This window comes from Malaclemys terrapin, chromosome 2 (assembly GCF_027887155.1).
Source record: "Malaclemys terrapin pileata isolate rMalTer1 chromosome 2, rMalTer1.hap1, whole genome shotgun sequence".
Lineage (NCBI taxonomy): Eukaryota > Metazoa > Chordata > Testudines > Emydidae > Malaclemys > Malaclemys terrapin.
This window is the reverse complement of record NC_071506.1, coordinates 152,076,127-152,094,614: the sequence shown is the minus strand read 5'-3', so window position 1 is coordinate 152,094,614 and position 18,488 is coordinate 152,076,127. Positions and strand designations below refer to the sequence as shown.

The following is an 18,488-nucleotide window of genomic DNA, read 5'->3' as shown; positions in this document are numbered from 1 at the left end:
GTGAAAGCTCTTGTGTTTAACTGCATTGTTTCCAGAGAGATTTTACATCGTACAGGAATAACTCAACAATTCTCATGCTTTCGCATTTCCCTGATTCCTCCCACATTTCCTCAGGCTGCACCTGTATCTTTTGCTATTTGTGGATTGTTTGTATAATACCAATTTTTGTTGTAATTCATAAAGCTTCTTACCAAGCTTACACTTGGGTTTTTGGAAGCTGGATATATTAGAAGCGTTTATATATTGCTACTTGATGTAAAACACAAATACCATCACAAATGTAAAAGCAACTCCAGTTTGCAGTGTATTCATATCCTTGCCCCCAAAAAGCTGGAAGACAACTAGTGTTTTTCTAGAAACCAGATTCAATATAAATGGGAAACAAGCATGATAACTAAGATCTTTTATTGCTGGACTTTCTTTGAGCAAATAATCAATATTTCTTAAAGGCTGAGGTCATCAATAAGGGCTAGTACATGTTTATTTATTGCTATAGACAAAAGACATTATCAATTCAAGTTTTACCTTATATTACAGCTTTTCCATATAAAAATAAAAGTCACAAATCAGCGTTACTATTGGCTGATAGCACTGACTTATTTACAGGTGCTTTGTCAAGAACCATAATTAGGCAGCAGGGTAAAATATTGAGAGGCATTTATAACAATACAATAGTTTAACTATATATCATTTTTCTCCTGTTTAATTTCTACTTTGAAGGGTTCTGACTTTTTCTGATTGGATGCTCCAAAAGAAACCAATCCGAGTTTTATAAGAATAGTATCTTTAAAAGTAATGTGTAATATTTAAAATTTTTAATTGAAACAAATTAAAGAATATTGTACAGATAACTGCATTTCCTTATTAGAGCAATTTATAAATAGTTTCTCAGCTACATATCTATTTATAATACAGCACATACAGAATGCAGACTTGCTACATACGTGGTAAAATGCATTTGTAATAGTAAATCAAAAAAGATATGAAAATCCCAGATTTTGATTTGTTAATAAAACTGGCTTATAAAAGTAACTGTAAAATTGAAACAACTATAACTCTCTGGACTATTAAAATGTACAGAAAGACTGTTTACACCATTGCACATCATTATTCCCTTTGCTTTAAATGCTTGTGAAATAAGGAATAAAATTAGAGTCTACATAGGTCATATGCATGCGCACACACAAGCATGCATCCATGAAAACAAGGGGAAAAGAAAACACACTGTTAACTAAGTCCATAAGGAAGGCTGCCAGCAGCATTCCGACAAAAATACTTTCTCCCCCACACATGGATCAGGCCAGTAGGTTAGTGCATTATGGATGAATTAACTCCTCCTCTTCCATCTTTTCTTCGTATTCTGAACAGGGGGAAAAGCACATCCTACTCAACACCACGATTTATGTAAATGAAAGTTGGTTTTAATGTCTTAAGGCACTTCTTACTGCTTGGATGGCAGTGTATTAAGGCATACAGTATGTCAACTAAAGGTAATAAAGCTTTGGAAATTTTGAAGAATGTTAGCCAACTGTTTTTAGTATATAACTATTTAAGTTGATATTTTACAAAGGCCTCCTGAAAAAAAACTTTGATTGAAGATTTCCCCCAATTCTGTTTCTTAGGTAGCTTGTTGACAAATCTGATCAGTATTTTCAGGCCAGCAGTGATATGTTTTGATAGTAATGGCACAGTGAGACTGGTTCTGTTTTCACCTGGAGCTGCTTTGACTCCCATGGCTACTCACTGATCGAGAGGTGCTATAACGTTTTTTCACAATCATACTGATATAAGCTTTCATCAGTTTTGCGATGTCAACCACCTGCCAAGAGAGTAAAAATAACCCAAACCTTTTAATGTGATACAGTAATGCATCTCGGCACATAAAATAGCAGTATGACTTCCATTATCTAACCACTTACAAAAAAAAAAAACCCTTGCTGTTAGTTAACACAAATACTTAGTAGCTTTTACCCAATTCCTATTTTGCCTCTACTTTCTGTCTCTGCTACAGAACAACAATTACTTTGACAATTGTTGTTAAAAATCAGTATGTTTTAGATGAAGAAAAATCTACAAAATTGTATTTAAACCTTTAAAAACTGAGCTAGAAGTATTACCTGGAAAAAAGAGTGCTAGTTAATAAGAGATGAAATTAACAAGAAGAGCATATTAAAATTCCTCTTGCTCTTTACTTACCTTACTGGTCTCAAAAAGCAGTTCTCTCTCATCCACCACAATCTTGTAGGTGTTGGCAAGTGGTGCCCCAAAGGACAAGATATGTTCATATTGGAACACTTCTAAAGGCCTGCCTTCCCCACGCTTGTAGACAGAAACTGCATCAGCACTGACTCCCAACCAGAGTTCTTGTGGGAAGCCCCCTTCTTTACACTAGTGAAGGAAAGAGTATAAATGAACATTCAGGAGAACTTGGGGGGGGGGGGGCGACACTTAGCACTGAGGTCGTCTTCTGTGCACCCTAAATCACAGTTCAAGTAAAGGCAATATTACATTCTGTACAATATTTTCTATTCTCCATCCTGCCAACTTTTTTATGGGAGGCAGTTATTTGATCATGTAGAAAAATATTATGGTTCATTAATAGCCAAATATAAATGTCTACATTGGGCATTATAACTAGAGGGCCTTTTAACTAAATGCTCCATATTATGCCAGCCTTCTCTCCTCTAAGAGAAAAATAGTAATATTCATTGAAATAATATATTGTTACGTTCAGTGGGGACACTTTGGCATCAAGCTCTCGTTGTCCAGAATAGTAGCAGCTCACCAATGGGTCACTGACAATACTTATTGTCTTGCTTACCTCCACATCAAAGAGTGCTGACCCATAGCCAGGCCACTCTTTAATCAAATACATGTACTTGGCCATCGCCTGTTCCTGGTTCATTCCCTGCAGTTTTTTCCACTTGTCGAGAACACTAGTCCTTGCAGCTGAGACTTCCTCTTTGATCCACATATCCAACATCTGCTCCTCCTCCATCTTCTGTTTGCTGATGGATCCACTGCGGAAACTCCTCCTCAGCGTTCCTTCAAGAAAGCTGGCTCGCTTCCTCTCAATCCTCTCTGCGGGGGTAAACATTTTAGTAGACTGTGTAATACGAGACTTCAGCCTTTGTAAGGGATAGACTTCTTCTATTTCTGGTATCGTGGTATGCAGACTGTAGTCTCCTTGTAGATATTGGAGTCGCAAGGCAGCAAGGACCTGGAGGGTTTCTTCAGGAGCAGGGTAGTGTCCTTTAATCACTGCTTCATGAGCCTAATGGAAAGTAAGAAGAGGGCTAGCTTTACACACAGGTAGTAGGACTCAACTCTTTGGAAACTAGACAATACCTGCAAACTAGTTTTTTCCTAGGGGCAGGTATAGAGAGCTAGTATGGGGATTTGAGAGACTGTCTCTAGCAGACTAGAGAGGCAGGGTAGGTCAGGAATTGTGAATGGGAAGTATCTCAATATGCCTTCTTAATTGGACTATCAAGCCAAGAATAGCAAGAGATCAGTGGGGAATATAGTGAGGTCAGAGAGGGAACCGGGCAGCAGTAGCAGTGGCAGCAACTGGGGAGAAGAAATTAATCTGGGTTACAAGGCTGGTTGAAAAATTTCCATCAACCAGTTTGATAAGAAAACTTTTTTTGACAAAATGAAATTTGTGAAAAGTGTCTGCTTTTTGTGGAAAATGTTGACCATCAAAAAATTAGAAACTTTCAGTTTGGAAATGCTCCTATGATGGCTTATGGGAGTTATAGTTCAGGTGACTCATGTCCTGGTTCTCCTCTATGTGTCGGGCTGCCCATCTTCCATGATGCACTGTACTAGCTCATCAAAAAGAGAGATCATGGTGCATTGTGGGAGATATAGTCCAGCCCATAAAAGGAGCATGAGGGCAAGAGGAAGCCAAACTACAATTCATTGCCACTGTAGTGGCATTTCTGAATTGAAATTTTCAGCCAAAAGTTTTCACTTCCCCCCCCCCCCCCCCCCTGCAAAGTCAACTTTTTCTGTGGAAAATTTTTGATGACACTTTTTTTTAGTCAAAATTTTCCATGAAGGGAAAAAACAACAACGATTGTCTAACCAGGTGTACTGGGGAAAAAGAGGGGAGGGAAAGAGATGGATAATTGGATTGAGGCTGCGTGTGTGCTGAAGGGTATGCTTGTGTTCATTTTGGATAAAATGTGGTTTGCAGGGTGCTCATGCATAGGGAAGCATGCTGTGGCTCACCACCCTAGGAACATTCTAGAGAAGGCCAGGGGGAGGGGGGTGAGCTCAATATGTGGACTGGAGAAATATAAGCATGTGATGAACAAATCCATATATAGAAAGGTTAAATATGATTGGTTAGAGGCTTGTGTTATGTAACTTGTTATGTAACTGCCATGTGCTAAAAAACAACAATGGGAGGGGCTCCTTGCTGGAGGGATTCTTCCTGATTTTTGTACCAGGGGCTCTCCCTTTGTGCACACTGAATAAAGCCTTGTTGAATTGAATCGCATTGAATCGCATCGCATCAAAGTCCCTTGATTCTGCCCAGCATCTGACTCATTGGGAACCACAAAATCCCAACAGTGCACGTGTGTGCAGCAGAGTTAAGTAGTGAAGAAGCACCTTAGGCTAGGTCTACACTACAGGGGAGGGGTCGGGGGTCGACCTAAGATACACAACTTCAGCTATGTGAATTGCGTAGCTGAAGTTGCATATTTTAGGTCGACTTACCTGGCTGTGAGTGCGGCGGCGAGTTGACCGCTGCCGCGCCGCCGTCAACTCCGCTTCCGCCTCTTGCTGCGGTGGATTTCCGGAGTCGACGGCAGAGCCATCGGGGATCGATTTTATCGCGTCTTCACTAGATGCAATAAGTCGATCCCCAATAGATCGATTGCTACCCGCCGATCCGGCAGGTAGTGAAGACGTGCCCTCAGTGTCAAAGTGTCTTCAGTGTAAGGGTTAACTTTAGATGTTAAAACAGTTCAGAGGTTCAGAGACACAAAAATTCAAAACTGGAGACACTGATTTTTAACTGATAAAATAATACCAATTACTTGGCAGCAAACCCATGCAGTGGATAAAAAAAGGGAGCAGCATGGCTGAAACCACATCACATCCTTAAGATATATCCATGAAATTCATTTTAGTGATTGAATGCTCTATGCTTTCTAGCTGGATTACTATTGTTCCTATCAATATACACAGAGTGCTTGAGTGACCATGGGATGCTAATAGGTGCCATAAGACAGTGACGAGGCAGATTCTCTGAGGAAATTGCCTTCATATAATTGCACTCATTTGAATTGCAAACTCTGCAAGCACATGTCTGCAGTTCAAATCAATACCACAATGTGATGTTTCAGAAGACAGCACTTCAGTGCTCCACAGGTCTTCTAGGTTATATTATCTAAAAGATTTTCTTCATGATTCTGTTCAAGTTTCATATAAAAAAACGACTTGGCTGTTCAGTGCCTAATAATCTCTCTCTAGACTGGCATGGGCTTGGAGTACTGCAGTGGTAGACTGTTCAGCCTCTGAGATCTATGCAGACAGTGGAGAAAACAAGGAGTAGTAATTAAGGAGTGTGTTGATCAGCTCTGAAGGGAGGCCCCCAGGTAGACCAGAAGGACTGTGTCTGTAATGTGGATATTTAAGCCAGGTCTTAACTAAAAAGTTAAGTTGACCTAGCTACTGTAGACCGAGCTAGGTCAACAGAAGAACAAAATGTCAAATATACTTATACAGGAAGCCTTGGGGACATTTTAAAGTGGTCACTAGACGGAGAAGATGACAGCCTACTTAGTTCTTCACAGTGTGGCACAAAATGAAACAACAGCTAAAACCTTTTGCAATAATAAATCCCAAGAGTGAGCATCTTTGCTGGCATAATGGAGGGCTTGTTATCAAACAAAACAAACTATTTCCTGTCAATGTTTATTTTAAGATTAAATTTAAACCAACAAATCCATTTAGTTTATTACCAGTTTTGTCCTTTTGCAATAATAAACCCCATTCTAGGGTGAGCAAAGCACATTAATTACTTATCAGTGATGTGATGGGTACAGGGGAAGCCAGACTGATTGCTTATTACTGAGCTTATTAAGCGCCAATCTCCTGCTGAAAAATGCAAGAGCTATTAGCTGTCTGCAGTTGCCAGTATAAGTCTTGGTATTTAAAAACAAAAAAACCCAAAGCCAACCCTTATGTATTTCTGTGGAAATACATTGTTCCCTTTTCTATTTACCTTTTATGTTTCTTGTGCCTACTTAAGAGCATATATGGATGCAAATCCAGGTTCCCATCCCTCAGGAACTGAGTTATGATTTTGACTGACAATGAAGGGGTTTAGGAAGAAAAAAAGGTCCTAAAACTAGAGGCCAAATTTAGAGGTGAAGCATAAGGAGTTGTAACTGATCATGAAGACCAGATGGTCCTCAGCTGGTGTAAACTGGTGTAGCTCCATTGAAGTAAATGGAGCTAGCCAGTTTATACTATCTGAGGACTTGGTTCCAAATATTTATTAGTTCTTCAGATTAAATGTATAAAATAAGTGTAGACTAAAGAAATCCAAAGGCGTCTAAACTAGCATGACTTGAATACTGAGAAGCTGGAAGACTTACATTTATAGCAAGGACAAGGAGATTATTTTGACCAGTATGTTTATAGCTCCTGCCAACCGCTTTTAATGTTATATCCTTCTCTTCTGATCTCTAGGTGTGTAAATTATGCTAGCTTAGATGCAGTGAGCCAAATTCAAATGTGATGTGTAAGGGAGAGTGTAGGTAACATAATGGTACTGGTGAGAGACTAGGGTGGGCAAAGTAGTCTAAGCTGCTGCAGTGAACAAACAAAGCGGGGGAAAACAATATGTAAACTGCACTATCTTAGACTCATCTCTGAATTTAGCCCTAAAACGTAATATGGGAAGCCTCCTGTTCTGAGCAATCGTCTCTGGGAATGCACAGTCCTTTCCCATCTGGCATTTAAATGTTAAGCATTTGTTTCTGTTGCCTAGATCTCCTGTCCTCCTTGTCCCTCCAAAAGAAAATAAATCTCATTTCCCCCATTCTTTACCTGCTCAAACATAAATGCGAATTCCACACTATCTTTCGGCACATTTTCTGTGTCCAGGAAGCAATAAAGCTTGAAGTAGAACTTCCATGGCATGTCCCCAGCTTCTGAAGTGGCAGCAAGCCTAGGAACAGAAGTTTGGAGCAGACATCAGTGACCAGAACTATTTTCTAAATTAACAAAACATTGAGAATTCCAAACAAATACCCAGTGTAAATCTGGAGTAACTTGGTGACATTGGTGGAGTTATTTTAGAGTTATACCAGAGTAACAGATCAAGAATTTGGCTCAATATTTTGAATTTGCTTTAAAAAGATGACTTTACTCATGGTTGGAAATCTGTTAGTCTACAAAAAGACTCCGGTATTACAAGTGTTGGTTCTGATTTGAGGCAACTGTTTCCACCACAAACCATCAATAATCTAATGAACAAAATTTTGAACAATGTGTAATGAGAGAAAAGCACCAATGATATCAGAAAGTCTGATTGGCTAATGACAATTGAAAGGTAGGGAATCTCTGGAGGAGGTGCTGCAAATATTTTTATTATAACTGGATTTAGAAGTAGTTGAATATTGAGCACAATAGCCTTAGACGAGAGAAAAGGAGAGAAATATGCATTTAAGCATTGAATTACACTAGGGAGTTTTTCCTAAAATCTCCCACCATTGCTATCATTGGCAGTAGCAGTTTGGGAGTACTAGTGTCTTAAGCATCATGCCATGTAGATCTGCTCTGAGCAAGGTTAAATGACTCAATGGTTCAAATAGCAGTGACTGCCTGGAATCCTGTTGATATTGTTGCTTCTGGCACTGCTCTCACCCATGGAGCTGCAACACGGTAATGGTGGGAAATTTTAGAGAAGAAAAGGCTAGCATAGACATAACTGGGGTTGGAGGCGGGAGGAGAATGGGAGGTGGGGAGACGGAGAGAAACAACAGAATGCAAAAACCACCATGATGAAAATTTGTATTTCATTGTCATGAGATTGAGGAAATCAAGTTTACAAGCACTTCATTAATCATTCTAAAAAAGATGCTATTGTTTCAGAAATAGCAGTATGTGGAATGCAGTTGTATATGCTGCCTCACCACTAACAAGTCTAAAGAAAGGGAGAATTGAGCATATTGCTGATGTTAGGAAGTTTTCTTTTTTAATTGCTGCTTATTAGCACAGAGAAAGACTCACTTTTCAAACTTTGCCAAGATATCAGCCACAATGGTCCTGCTTTCAATTGCTTTATCAGTAGTTCCATTGTATTCAAACAAGGCAAACATATTTCTGCTATCCTCCATGGCTAAGCCTCGAATTAACTTTTCAACAACCTAATGAAAAAAACACAACAACAAAACCATAACACAAAAGTTAGTACCTTAGAGGGTAATTAAGTCTAAGGAAAATTAAGACAAGGTAGGAGTCATTTTAGGGCAAAAAAGTGGCCAAGCTACTGTCTAGAATGATTTAACAATGGTTTTCCCCCCAAATACTTATCTATTTTCAATTGCTCCTCCTTTTGCGATAGACATTATTGAATTGTAGCAGGTACATGGCCGCATGCAACAGTTAACTCCCTAATTTCCCAAACTCAAATATCTGAAGTATCACAATTGGGGCTGTATTTTTCCAGGCATGGGGACAAATATGCTCTCATCTACATCTGGGTATAGTGGAATAACTCCTATTAAGTCTGGATAGTACCAGGGTTCCTTCGCCACAGTCTTGCTAGGTATCTTTCCCAAAACCAGATTTGATGCAGATCAATGGTCACCAAAACTCTCCAGTGAAAAGATAGTTTCCTAAGCAGAGGTCTCATCAGTGCCTCCTTGAACAAACCTTGAAATTTCACCTCCGCTGAACAGAGATGCTGATATTCTCCATCAGCTGGGCCCAATGTGGAACCCAAAACACCTCAGCACATCCAGAGTTTCAGTGAGAATTAATGGCTAAAATTGTAGTGTCCACAAGAAGATTTAACACTTATCCCTATGAGGCCCTGCTCTGTCACTACCTCTTCTCACCTCTCCAGCTGTGGTATGGGAGTTGATTGTGATTTTACAGGAGCCACCACCATGGCAATAAACTGTAGATGTCATTTCTTGTCTTCTGATCAGGGCTTCTATTTCATCCCGCGACGGCACAAATTCTCTGCATTTGGTTTTTTTGAGAGATTCGTAAGTGAAGAGGGCATACTTTTCCATTTCTGTTCCTGGAAACTGGTCACGAGCCCTGTGACATAAACACTGAACTTAAATCACCTGCTGATAAAATGGAAGATCTGGGGGGAGCACCAGGGACTCTTTGACTAAATGACACTGAGGCGGTGACACACACAGTACTCCAGTGGTTAGTACAAGTCAGCACAGTTGTGTACTGACGGACTGAAGCTTGTCTTCACTGCTTAAAAAAACCCTGCATGACGACTAATGCATGTTAGCTATCCTAATGTAAAAATCCTAGTGGAGACCAAGCACTATATTTTACATCACGAGGAAAGTTGGGGGAGATCACCCATTGCAGGAGTGGAAGGTAAGGGAGGGCATTAGTGTTGATCTTGCCCAGTTCCCTCATGATAAAAACTACAGGTGCCTTGTTTCCACTAGGACTTTACAGCAAGATAACGATGACGTTAGTTATCTCACTGTAAAACCAAACCTTTTTGACAGTGAAGACTTAGCCTTAATATGTTCTATTTTGCTCAGAATGTTTCCCCCCCAAAAAATAATCAAAAGCAAGAAAAAGGCCCAACAAAATGTGTCCTGACTATTCAATGTTGCAGTAGTGGCAGTAGGGAGGGAGTGTAGTTTACTAGCTAGAGTAGTGGGGGTCAGGACTCCTGGTGTCTCCTCCAGGCTGGGTTATACTGTATAACAGTTACTCATGTTGGTGAGTAAGTATCTACTCACACAAGTAAATCAATGGACCTGAATGGGACAATTTGGGTAACTGCTCAATAGTGTAACCATCACAGAGGCTGGGCCTTGGTAACCTTAGACAACTTGAAGCACAGAGAAAGTCCATGCTCCGCCCATCTGTAAAACAGATCTAATACCACCTTCCTCACAGGGGCATTGTGAGGCTTAATTCATTGATGTGTGAAAAGGGCTACAAGGATCCCCAAATCAGAGGATACGTCTACACTGGAGATGCAATGTCCAGCTTGGGCAGATGTAAGTTTGGTAGATTTGATTGAGCTACTGTACTAAAAATAGCAGAAAAGCAGTGCCTGCAAGGGTGGTGAGAGAGGCTAGCTGCCCAAGTACAACAATCCCATCTGAGACCCTAGGTACCTAACCTCCCAGGACAACCCTGCTATCTTTAGCATGCTAGCTCAATCACAGCTAGTGCGTGTAAATCTACCTGATCTGAAAGTTACTCCTCCAGCTGCAGTGTAGACATACCCATGTGCATATGGAAGTACTGTTTATAGGATTACAACTATTCTATGGTATTCTTATGCAACGATATTTTACAACTGACCTACAAAGGAAAAATTCAATTACATCAAACACAAATTCAGACTATTGTTTTAAGAAAACTGGAGGATTTATCTTATGTGTTATAAAATAGCTTGGATTCAGGAAGTAACCTGATTTCCTTTAAACGTGCAGCAGTACACAACAAAAGTCTGAACCATGGTCATACCTGTGGTTACTCAATTCTACGTCAAACAAGTTTTAAACATTTGTTCTTGATTTACAAATAAGTCTTCACTCTTTGTAACACATATATGTAGGCTTAGAAGGATTAGATTTTCATCAGTAAATGTCAGTTTCACAATAGTTTGCAGTGTTGTAGCCATGTTGGTCCCAGGATGTTAGAGAGACAAGGAGGTGAGGTAATAACTTTTAATGAACTAACTTCTGTTGGTGAAAGACAAGCTTTTGAGCTTACAGAGAGCTCTTCTTCAGGTCTGGGAAAGGAAGCTTATATTCATAACTTTGCTAAAAACTCTAAAAATCATGGACATAATAAAGACACTGGATTCATGGCTATAAACATGAACAACAATCTATAACCCAATAACCCCCCTCCCAACTGCCCATTTTTGTCTCATCACTGCAGAGGTGTTAACTGACTATTTCACCCTGAATGGTGTCTTACAATGTGTTTTAACTCCTTATGCTAAATGATCTGTTCCACCTTGTACTTAGCTGTGACACTCTAAGGCTACGTCTGCACTACAGACCTTATGGTGGCACATCTATACCACTGCAGCAGTGCTGCTTGTAAGGTCTCTTGTGTAACTGCTCTATGCCGGCAGGAGAGAGCTCTCCTGATGGAGTAATTAAGCCACCCCAATGAAAGGCAGTAGCTATGTCAGTGGGAGAGCATCTCCTGCCAACATAGTACCATGCACACCAGTGTTTTGTCAGTGAAACTTATGTTGGTTGGGGTGTGTGGGTTTTTTTTTTTTTACTCCCCCCCGCCCCCGATTGACAAAAGTTTTGCCAACAAAAGTGCTAGTGTAGACAAAGCCTAAGTACCTTTCCCAGACCTGAAGAACAGCTCTGTGTAAGCTCAAAAACTTCTCTTTTTCACCAACAGATGGTGGTCCAATAAAAGATATTGCCTCACCCACCTTGTCTCCCTAATTTCATCATACACACACACACACAAACTGGCAAAAAACATTTCCATCTATAATAGAAATTTAGAGCTAGGCAAAGTAAGAAAAATGCTGCTTAAGAACATCTTAGCATTTGATTTAACACTATTTACTTTGTATATTTTGACATATGTTGATGCTTTATGTTAAGTTACAAAGCTTTAGCTTTTTTAATCTTAACACCTACTGTCATTAAATAAATGTCTGACCCCCCCCATAATTTCACACAACTGTGAAAATTTAAAATGATACAAATCAGAAAAACACAAAAAACTTTAAACCCATAATTTTACGCAACTGTGAACATTTAAAATATTGTGAAAAATGTTTTTAAAAAACCCATCTATATCTGTCAAAATTCCAATTCTGCCAAGCCAAAATATGATCAAAGTCAATGACTACTGTTTTAAAATAATAAATCTGCATTTATATCTTTCAGCCAGTGATCTCAAAATGCTTCACAAACACTAAAGGAACACTTACAATTAAAAGCAACACAAATAATTCAGGGGCAAAACAAAATGTGTTTGTACCAATACAAACATCAACAGAACCAAAAGTGAACATAATGATATTATAATCCAGAGTGAAACTGACTAATCTATTTCATTGTCTAAATAAAGTAGACAACAAAAATTGTGTGTGTGGGGGGGGGGGAATCAATTTTTAAAACGGTTTCCTTTTTAAATAGTAAAGTTAACTAGTAACACTTTAAATGGCAGAAAAGAGAGGTTTTTAAAAATATTTGTTTTAACATAATATCTCTTTAAGCATCATAACACTGTTCTCTTCTCTCACTAAACACTGGCATAAATAGGTGAAATGACTTGTGCAAGTTGGTGGGAGAGCCAGGAGTAGGACCCAGGAGTTCTGGCTCTAAACCATTAAGACCACTTCTGTAGGTAAGAGTTTTGATAGTAAATCTGTGCATGTTTACAAAAAGAAGGCCCTGATCCTGCAAAGACTTGTGCATATGCTTTACTTTAGGTGCTGTCATTAGTGCCATTCACTTAAAAAGTACTATGCACTGTGCATAAAGCTAAGCGCATGAGTAAGTTTTTGCAGGAATGAGGTCCTAACCGATTCTTCAAAAGATAACATTGAAGTCTATTAAAATTATTCCATGTAAATTTTAAATGAATTTGATTACTTTACTTTTCCTCTAAATTTTAGACTCAGTGGTTGAAATACTTGGTACACTTCAAGTGGGGGGAGGGATAGCTCAGTGGTTTGAGCATTGGCCTGCTAAACCCAGGGTTGTGAGTTCAATCCTTGAGGAGGCCACTTAGGGATCTGGGGCAAAATCAGTATTTGGTCCTGCTAGTGAAGGCAGGTGGCTGGACTCGATGACCTTGTAAGGTCCCTTCCAGTTCTAGGAGATGGGATTCCTAACCCTTTCCCCACAAGATGCCTATTTATTGGAAACTGTTATGAAAAATTACCAGGAGAGGAGACAAAGTGAAGAAAAAGAGCTGAAAACAATATTTTTATATCCTAAGTATTTGTGGCCTCTTACCTTTTGAGATGGAATTTCAGATACTTGAGGATACCACGGCTGGGCAGGAATGTGCAACTCATGCATGTGAGTATCTGCCAGCTATACAGATTCCCCACACTCCCTGGGTTAGGCACTTTGTTAGTCTGTTTGATGAGCTGACAGTAGAGCTCATCTCGAAGGGGTCGTAAATCATGTCCCGTCTGAAGGATACCCTGGATTATAGGTATGGGATCAGACATAGACTCTAGCTGCTGCAGAGAATTAAATATCTTGATGGCTTCATCCTGGAGAGTTGTGTAGCCTTTGTCTTTCAGCACTACAAAAAGAGAGTGAGACATCAGAAGGTCTTATAAAAGAGATGTTCTAGCTCAGCGGTTCTCAACTGGGGGTCCACAAGCCTTTCAAGGGAGCTGTGGGGCCCCATGGCTGAAACCCAGACTCTGAGCCCCAGCTACCTCCCTCCTGCACCCTTAGCTACCCCCCTGCCCGCACTCAACCCCTAGCCACCCCCCTCCTTGCACCCACAGACACCCTGTGTGCACACGGCCCCAGCTACCCCCTTTCTGCACCTTGAGCTACCCCCCTGCCTGCACACAGCTCCTAGCTACCCCCTCCCTGCGCCTAAGCTGTTTTCAAACTTTCTGAGCTAAGCCCCTCACCTTTGAATTATAATTTTTGGTTGTGCCCTCTCCTTTCCCCAAACCAGACAGGCGGATGGCCTGTTGAGATGAGTCAGTGGGTGGAGGTGGTACTCCTGCCCTGGACCGCTGGCCCCTGTCTCCCTCCCCACCATAGAAGTCGAACTATGTCTATGCCCAAGGTCCCTGTCCTGAGCCACTCCCCCCCTCTATCCCTGGGCTGAGCCCTGGAGTTTTTATAGCACATCAAGGGGGGCCTCAGAAAAAAAAAGGTTGAAAACCCCTGCTCTAGCTCAACCAAAAAGTATGGGTTCGAAGCAGGAATTACTGGGTGGAATTCTATGGCCTGTGTTATTCAGATGATCATAGTGGTCCCTTCTCACTTTGAAGTCTATGAATCCATTAGAAATGTGTGGAAACTAACAGAATTTCTCATAAAATGAAAATTCCATGTTGAAGTTTGTTTTTATTCTGAAGCTGAACAAAAACAAAAATTTCAGAATTTCCCATGAAAGGAAATTTTCAAAAAAATAGTTTCAGGTCAATTGAAGCATTTTGTTTTGCTTTTGACTTTTTAACATTTTATATTATAATGCATAATATAGAATTTTGAAATAAAAAATATTGAAGTCACCTTATCAAAATTGTTCCCTCCCCCAAATGAAACATCATTTTCCAACATAAAAACATTGTCAGAAAATTTCTGACCAGCTTAGAATCTGTACTGCTGAAATGTCTATTGCTCTTTCAACAACATAAGGAAAACTAAGTGGAGATCACAAGTTAGTTAATGAATTCTTGCATTTGCTCATTTTCTATATACATGGAATTGCTTTTTCTATAATATTAGCATATTGCTTAAACTCTAATAGTCAAACTAGCTAATTGCCTTGTTGCTTGTTAATGCAAGAAAATGAATTAATCACTCTTTGTATTACCTAATGTTGACTAGGGCCTTACTCAGTACAGCCAAAAGCACTGTATACAATTTGGATTTGAGGAATGCTGCATTGATGAGTAATCCTTATGTTTGATTCAGTTAGGCTTAATCCCTCTGGCAAGACAGGTAGCAGTCTATTTTATGAGTGGTGAGTGACTGACTTTTCTTTACTGTGTTGTCATTATAGAAAATAACTTGGGGTTCAAATGAAATTTAAAATACCTCAGATTAGGAGCTATGTGAAGCTGCATCATCTTAGGGACAACTCTGGCAGGAATCTTACCTCAGGAGCAGCACCCCGAGGTTTTATGCGGGGCCTCAGCCGCCGGCCCTGCGCCCGGGACTCCACTCCCCGGCCCGGGGCGCAAGTTTCGGCAGCCGGTCCACTCCCCAGCCACTGGCCTTGTGCCTGGGGCTCTGCACCTGGGGCCCTGCTCCCGGCCCTGTGCGCGGCACTCTGCTCCCAGCCCGACACCTGGGGCCCCGTGCCTGGCACCCCGTGACTGCCCCCACCTGTGGCCCCAGCCTTGGCCCCCTCACCCCTGTCTGGGTCCCCCCCCAGAGACACAGCCCTGCTCCCGGCCCCAGCTCTGGGGAATTGGGGGGCATGGACAGGGGTAAGGGGGGGGAGAGGGATGAGGTAAGAAGTAAAAACTGCTTTCAGCACCCCCACTATTAAAAGTGTTCCAGCGCCACTGCTCAGGAGCCAGAGGTCTTCCTGGAGCATGCCACTTCTACACCCGTCAAGGGGTGTAGCTTACCCTTCCTGCATGCACAGCCAGCTAAAAAGAGTGAAGAGACTGCAGCTCCTGTGTTCTACCACTGCACAAGACTCAGTGGGGGCCCCTTACAGGTCCCCTTTCCCCCTCCCAGGAAATCCATGGAGCAACAGGGTATAACTTGGGTCTTAGAGAGGATGAGAAAAAAAGCTGACACAAATGCCATTTGATATCCTGATGTTTAGCCCCATGATTGCCACCTTTTCTTCACAGAACAATCCTGATCTGGATGGGGTTCTCTCTTTGACAGGCAATAAGAGTTTCAAAATAACTTAAGTTTATCTTTTTAAGGAAATCAAATTCATAACAATCATGCAACGACTCTGTCCCAGTGTTCAAAGTCTATGAGGTGCTAACCTGGAGATAAAACATGACTTGGCTGGAGTGGTTATTACACCTGTTTTTTGGAAATCAAAGTTTGCAATATCTATCTAGATCAATGACTTTTCAAATTAAATATCTTCAAAAATAATACATGTATATTGGATTCCATGTTTTCCCCACACAAATGATGAAATATGTAACAGTTTTAAACTGGAGGTTGTAGTGGCTTAAGGCAGCTGCAGTCCCCCATCCACTCAGGAAGAGAGGGGCTCTGAATGCAGCCAGTAAAGTGCGTAGTGATAATCAGGGAAGGAGATGTGTCCAGGGTGGTTGATGGGATTAAATGATTTAACTAATCTCTGTTGCAGCCTTCACAAGGCAGGGCTTCTATGGAGCCCCTGATGGGAATCTAAAGTTGTGCTCCCTAGGGTATAGTAGGTAACCTGGGGGAAAGAGGGAGCGAGTTTACATGTCTGAAAAACTTACGGTTTAGATTGATGTCCCCATATGGCAATGGCAGTAATGGGGAGTGCAGTGGATGATGCGTGTAACGGAGAATAGGGTTTCTCTTATAAATCTGTTCAACAACCTCAGAGTTCAGGCAGTTCTCCTAGTGGGTTTAAGAAAAAAAAAAAAGCATAATTCCTGGTTCAGTGTGAATGATAATCCAGCGATGGATGCATGTGAATAGATTGGTCCAAAAAATTATTCATCTGCAGTATCATGTGAAAAAGTCTGTTAGTAAAATTACTTGTTGCTAAAAGATACAGCAATAAAAACTGATCTGCAAAATTTTCTTCAGGAGGGCAGGCAGCATTTCAGAGGGGTATGAGAAGTGCCAGCCATTCTTCTCCACATTGAAGATGTAAAAACTTGTATCATGGCAAAGTGGCATTCTCCTCTTGATTTGATGCCCAAAGCAGAATATGTGACTCTCCTAAATCCAGTACACTTCATAGTCCTGCCAGTTTCCCTACTTAACGAATGTCTGGCCAAATGGTTTCAGAGTTTGACAGACAAGAGCAAGCAGCTTTTCTCTAACACACACGACTGTAAGTAATGCTCATGAGAGGCGCTTGGTATTCCCAATTCCCATTGGCATCGAAGGGAGTAATGGGTGCTCAGCAGCTTCCAAAAGAAGGCCCAGAATGTGCCACACTTTAACGCTCTTATTGCACAGACGAATCCCAAGAGCTGGGCAGAGGATGGAAAATCCATTTTTGGAAGAATTTTGAGATTTCAAAATTTATTTTCATTTCACACTGGTATGAAAACAAAACCTTTCTAAAATGTTTGCAAACTGGAATTGTGTCAAAACATGTTTTCCAATCAAAAAGATCAGGTTTTTAATTAATCTCTCTCTGGTGAAAAGTAGGCAGACTGCCCTGGACCTTAGAAACCTTCTGAAGAATCCTGCAGTTTTTATCTTTTCTGAAAATCCACCACATTATCCACTGAAGTGAGACCAACAGAGATCCATTGGGAGAGATAGTGAGAGCCCATGCATGTAACCCCTCCAATGGGATCACAAAGTGCATTAGTTAATGCTGCTTAAAGCATTACACAAATTATCGGGGCAAAAGTTACACTGGTTTCCAAGGGAAACAAACATACAGAGTAGCTTTTCCCTGACTCTTTCCCCTCCACAGGCTATATATACCCCATGTTCTTTTGCTCTTGTAACAGTTAAAGGAGAGATTCCTCTGGCTGCTGGATGGTGTATGTGTGTCTGAGATTGTTTATATCAGGCATCTAATTGTTTAGAAATTGGGCCATTGGGCTTCTATTTCCTTTCACGTCACATGACAGAGGGAGCATAAAGGGCTCAGGTTCCAAATGTATATACTGTCTCCCCCTTCAGAGGCTTATTTTTACCTTAATATCTTGAATAAGCTGCTGGGTTGGTGTATCAATCGGTGCTTTTGTGTCAGTCACATTCTGGATGGCACTGGACCAGCGGGTGGCCTCATTGAGCAATTTTGTATAGAGACGGTAGCAGTGCTTGCGTCCATACACAGTTACATTCCAGTAGCCTATGACAATAGTAAAAATTAGTTATTACAAAACATTTTGTGGCTTTTCTTATTCTGATGGAAGCAGAGATGTCAGTGTTTTACTAAGACACAAACTGCATGTTAGACACAGCTAAACTGCTCCACTGGAGTCTCACTGGCAACTTCTCTGGAACCCAAAGTCTGCAACTAAGTAGCCTAAAATAGAGAAAGCTGCAGTCACCCATGTTTCTGTTAGGGAGGTACAGCCTCCGAAACGACAGGTGCCAGCATGGAACACTCCATCCTGATCTATACATGTGCAATCTCCACAGACCTCATCATCTTGGTAAGGCTGAAGGTGACCATAGGCCACATTGTAAAGACAGACTTGTCTCATCCTAGCTGTACAAGAGGATCCTGGGATAACATTGTCTTACTGAAGAAATCCTTTAATAGCCTGCATTATTTATGTAAACATGGATCATTAACACACAGGCTACTCATTCTGTAAAACCAATATGTGTTCTCATCTGTGTAGCTTTCTTGCATCTTAAAAATACACTGCTGATTCAGTCCCAATGAGAAACAGCATATATTCAAACTTTATTTTCCTTATATCCCAAAATGGGATTTTCATGAGA

General features: G+C 40.8%; 1 protein-coding gene across 2 annotated transcripts in view; it reads right to left on the bottom strand.

Moving 5' to 3' along the window:
• Positions 1 to 388: 388 nt before the first annotated feature.
• Positions 389 to 18,488, bottom strand: part of MYO10 (myosin X) — a 245,183-nt gene continuing 227,083 nt past the window's right edge. For both annotated transcript variants that reach the window (XM_054017900.1, XM_054017901.1), the window contains exons 32-40: positions 17,729 to 17,886; positions 16,340 to 16,463; positions 13,191 to 13,488; positions 9,087 to 9,294; positions 8,257 to 8,393; positions 7,072 to 7,192; positions 2,822 to 3,274; positions 2,197 to 2,388; positions 389 to 1,819 (exon numbers count right to left, since the gene is read on the bottom strand). In XM_054017900.1, the coding sequence (XP_053873875.1) occupies positions 1,709 to 1,819; positions 2,197 to 2,388; positions 2,822 to 3,274; positions 7,072 to 7,192; positions 8,257 to 8,393; positions 9,087 to 9,294; positions 13,191 to 13,488; positions 16,340 to 16,463; positions 17,729 to 17,886 (1,802 nt within the window). In that variant the 3' untranslated portion in view covers positions 389 to 1,708. The remainder of the gene's footprint in view (positions 1,820 to 2,196; positions 2,389 to 2,821; positions 3,275 to 7,071; positions 7,193 to 8,256; positions 8,394 to 9,086; positions 9,295 to 13,190; positions 13,489 to 16,339; positions 16,464 to 17,728; positions 17,887 to 18,488) is intronic.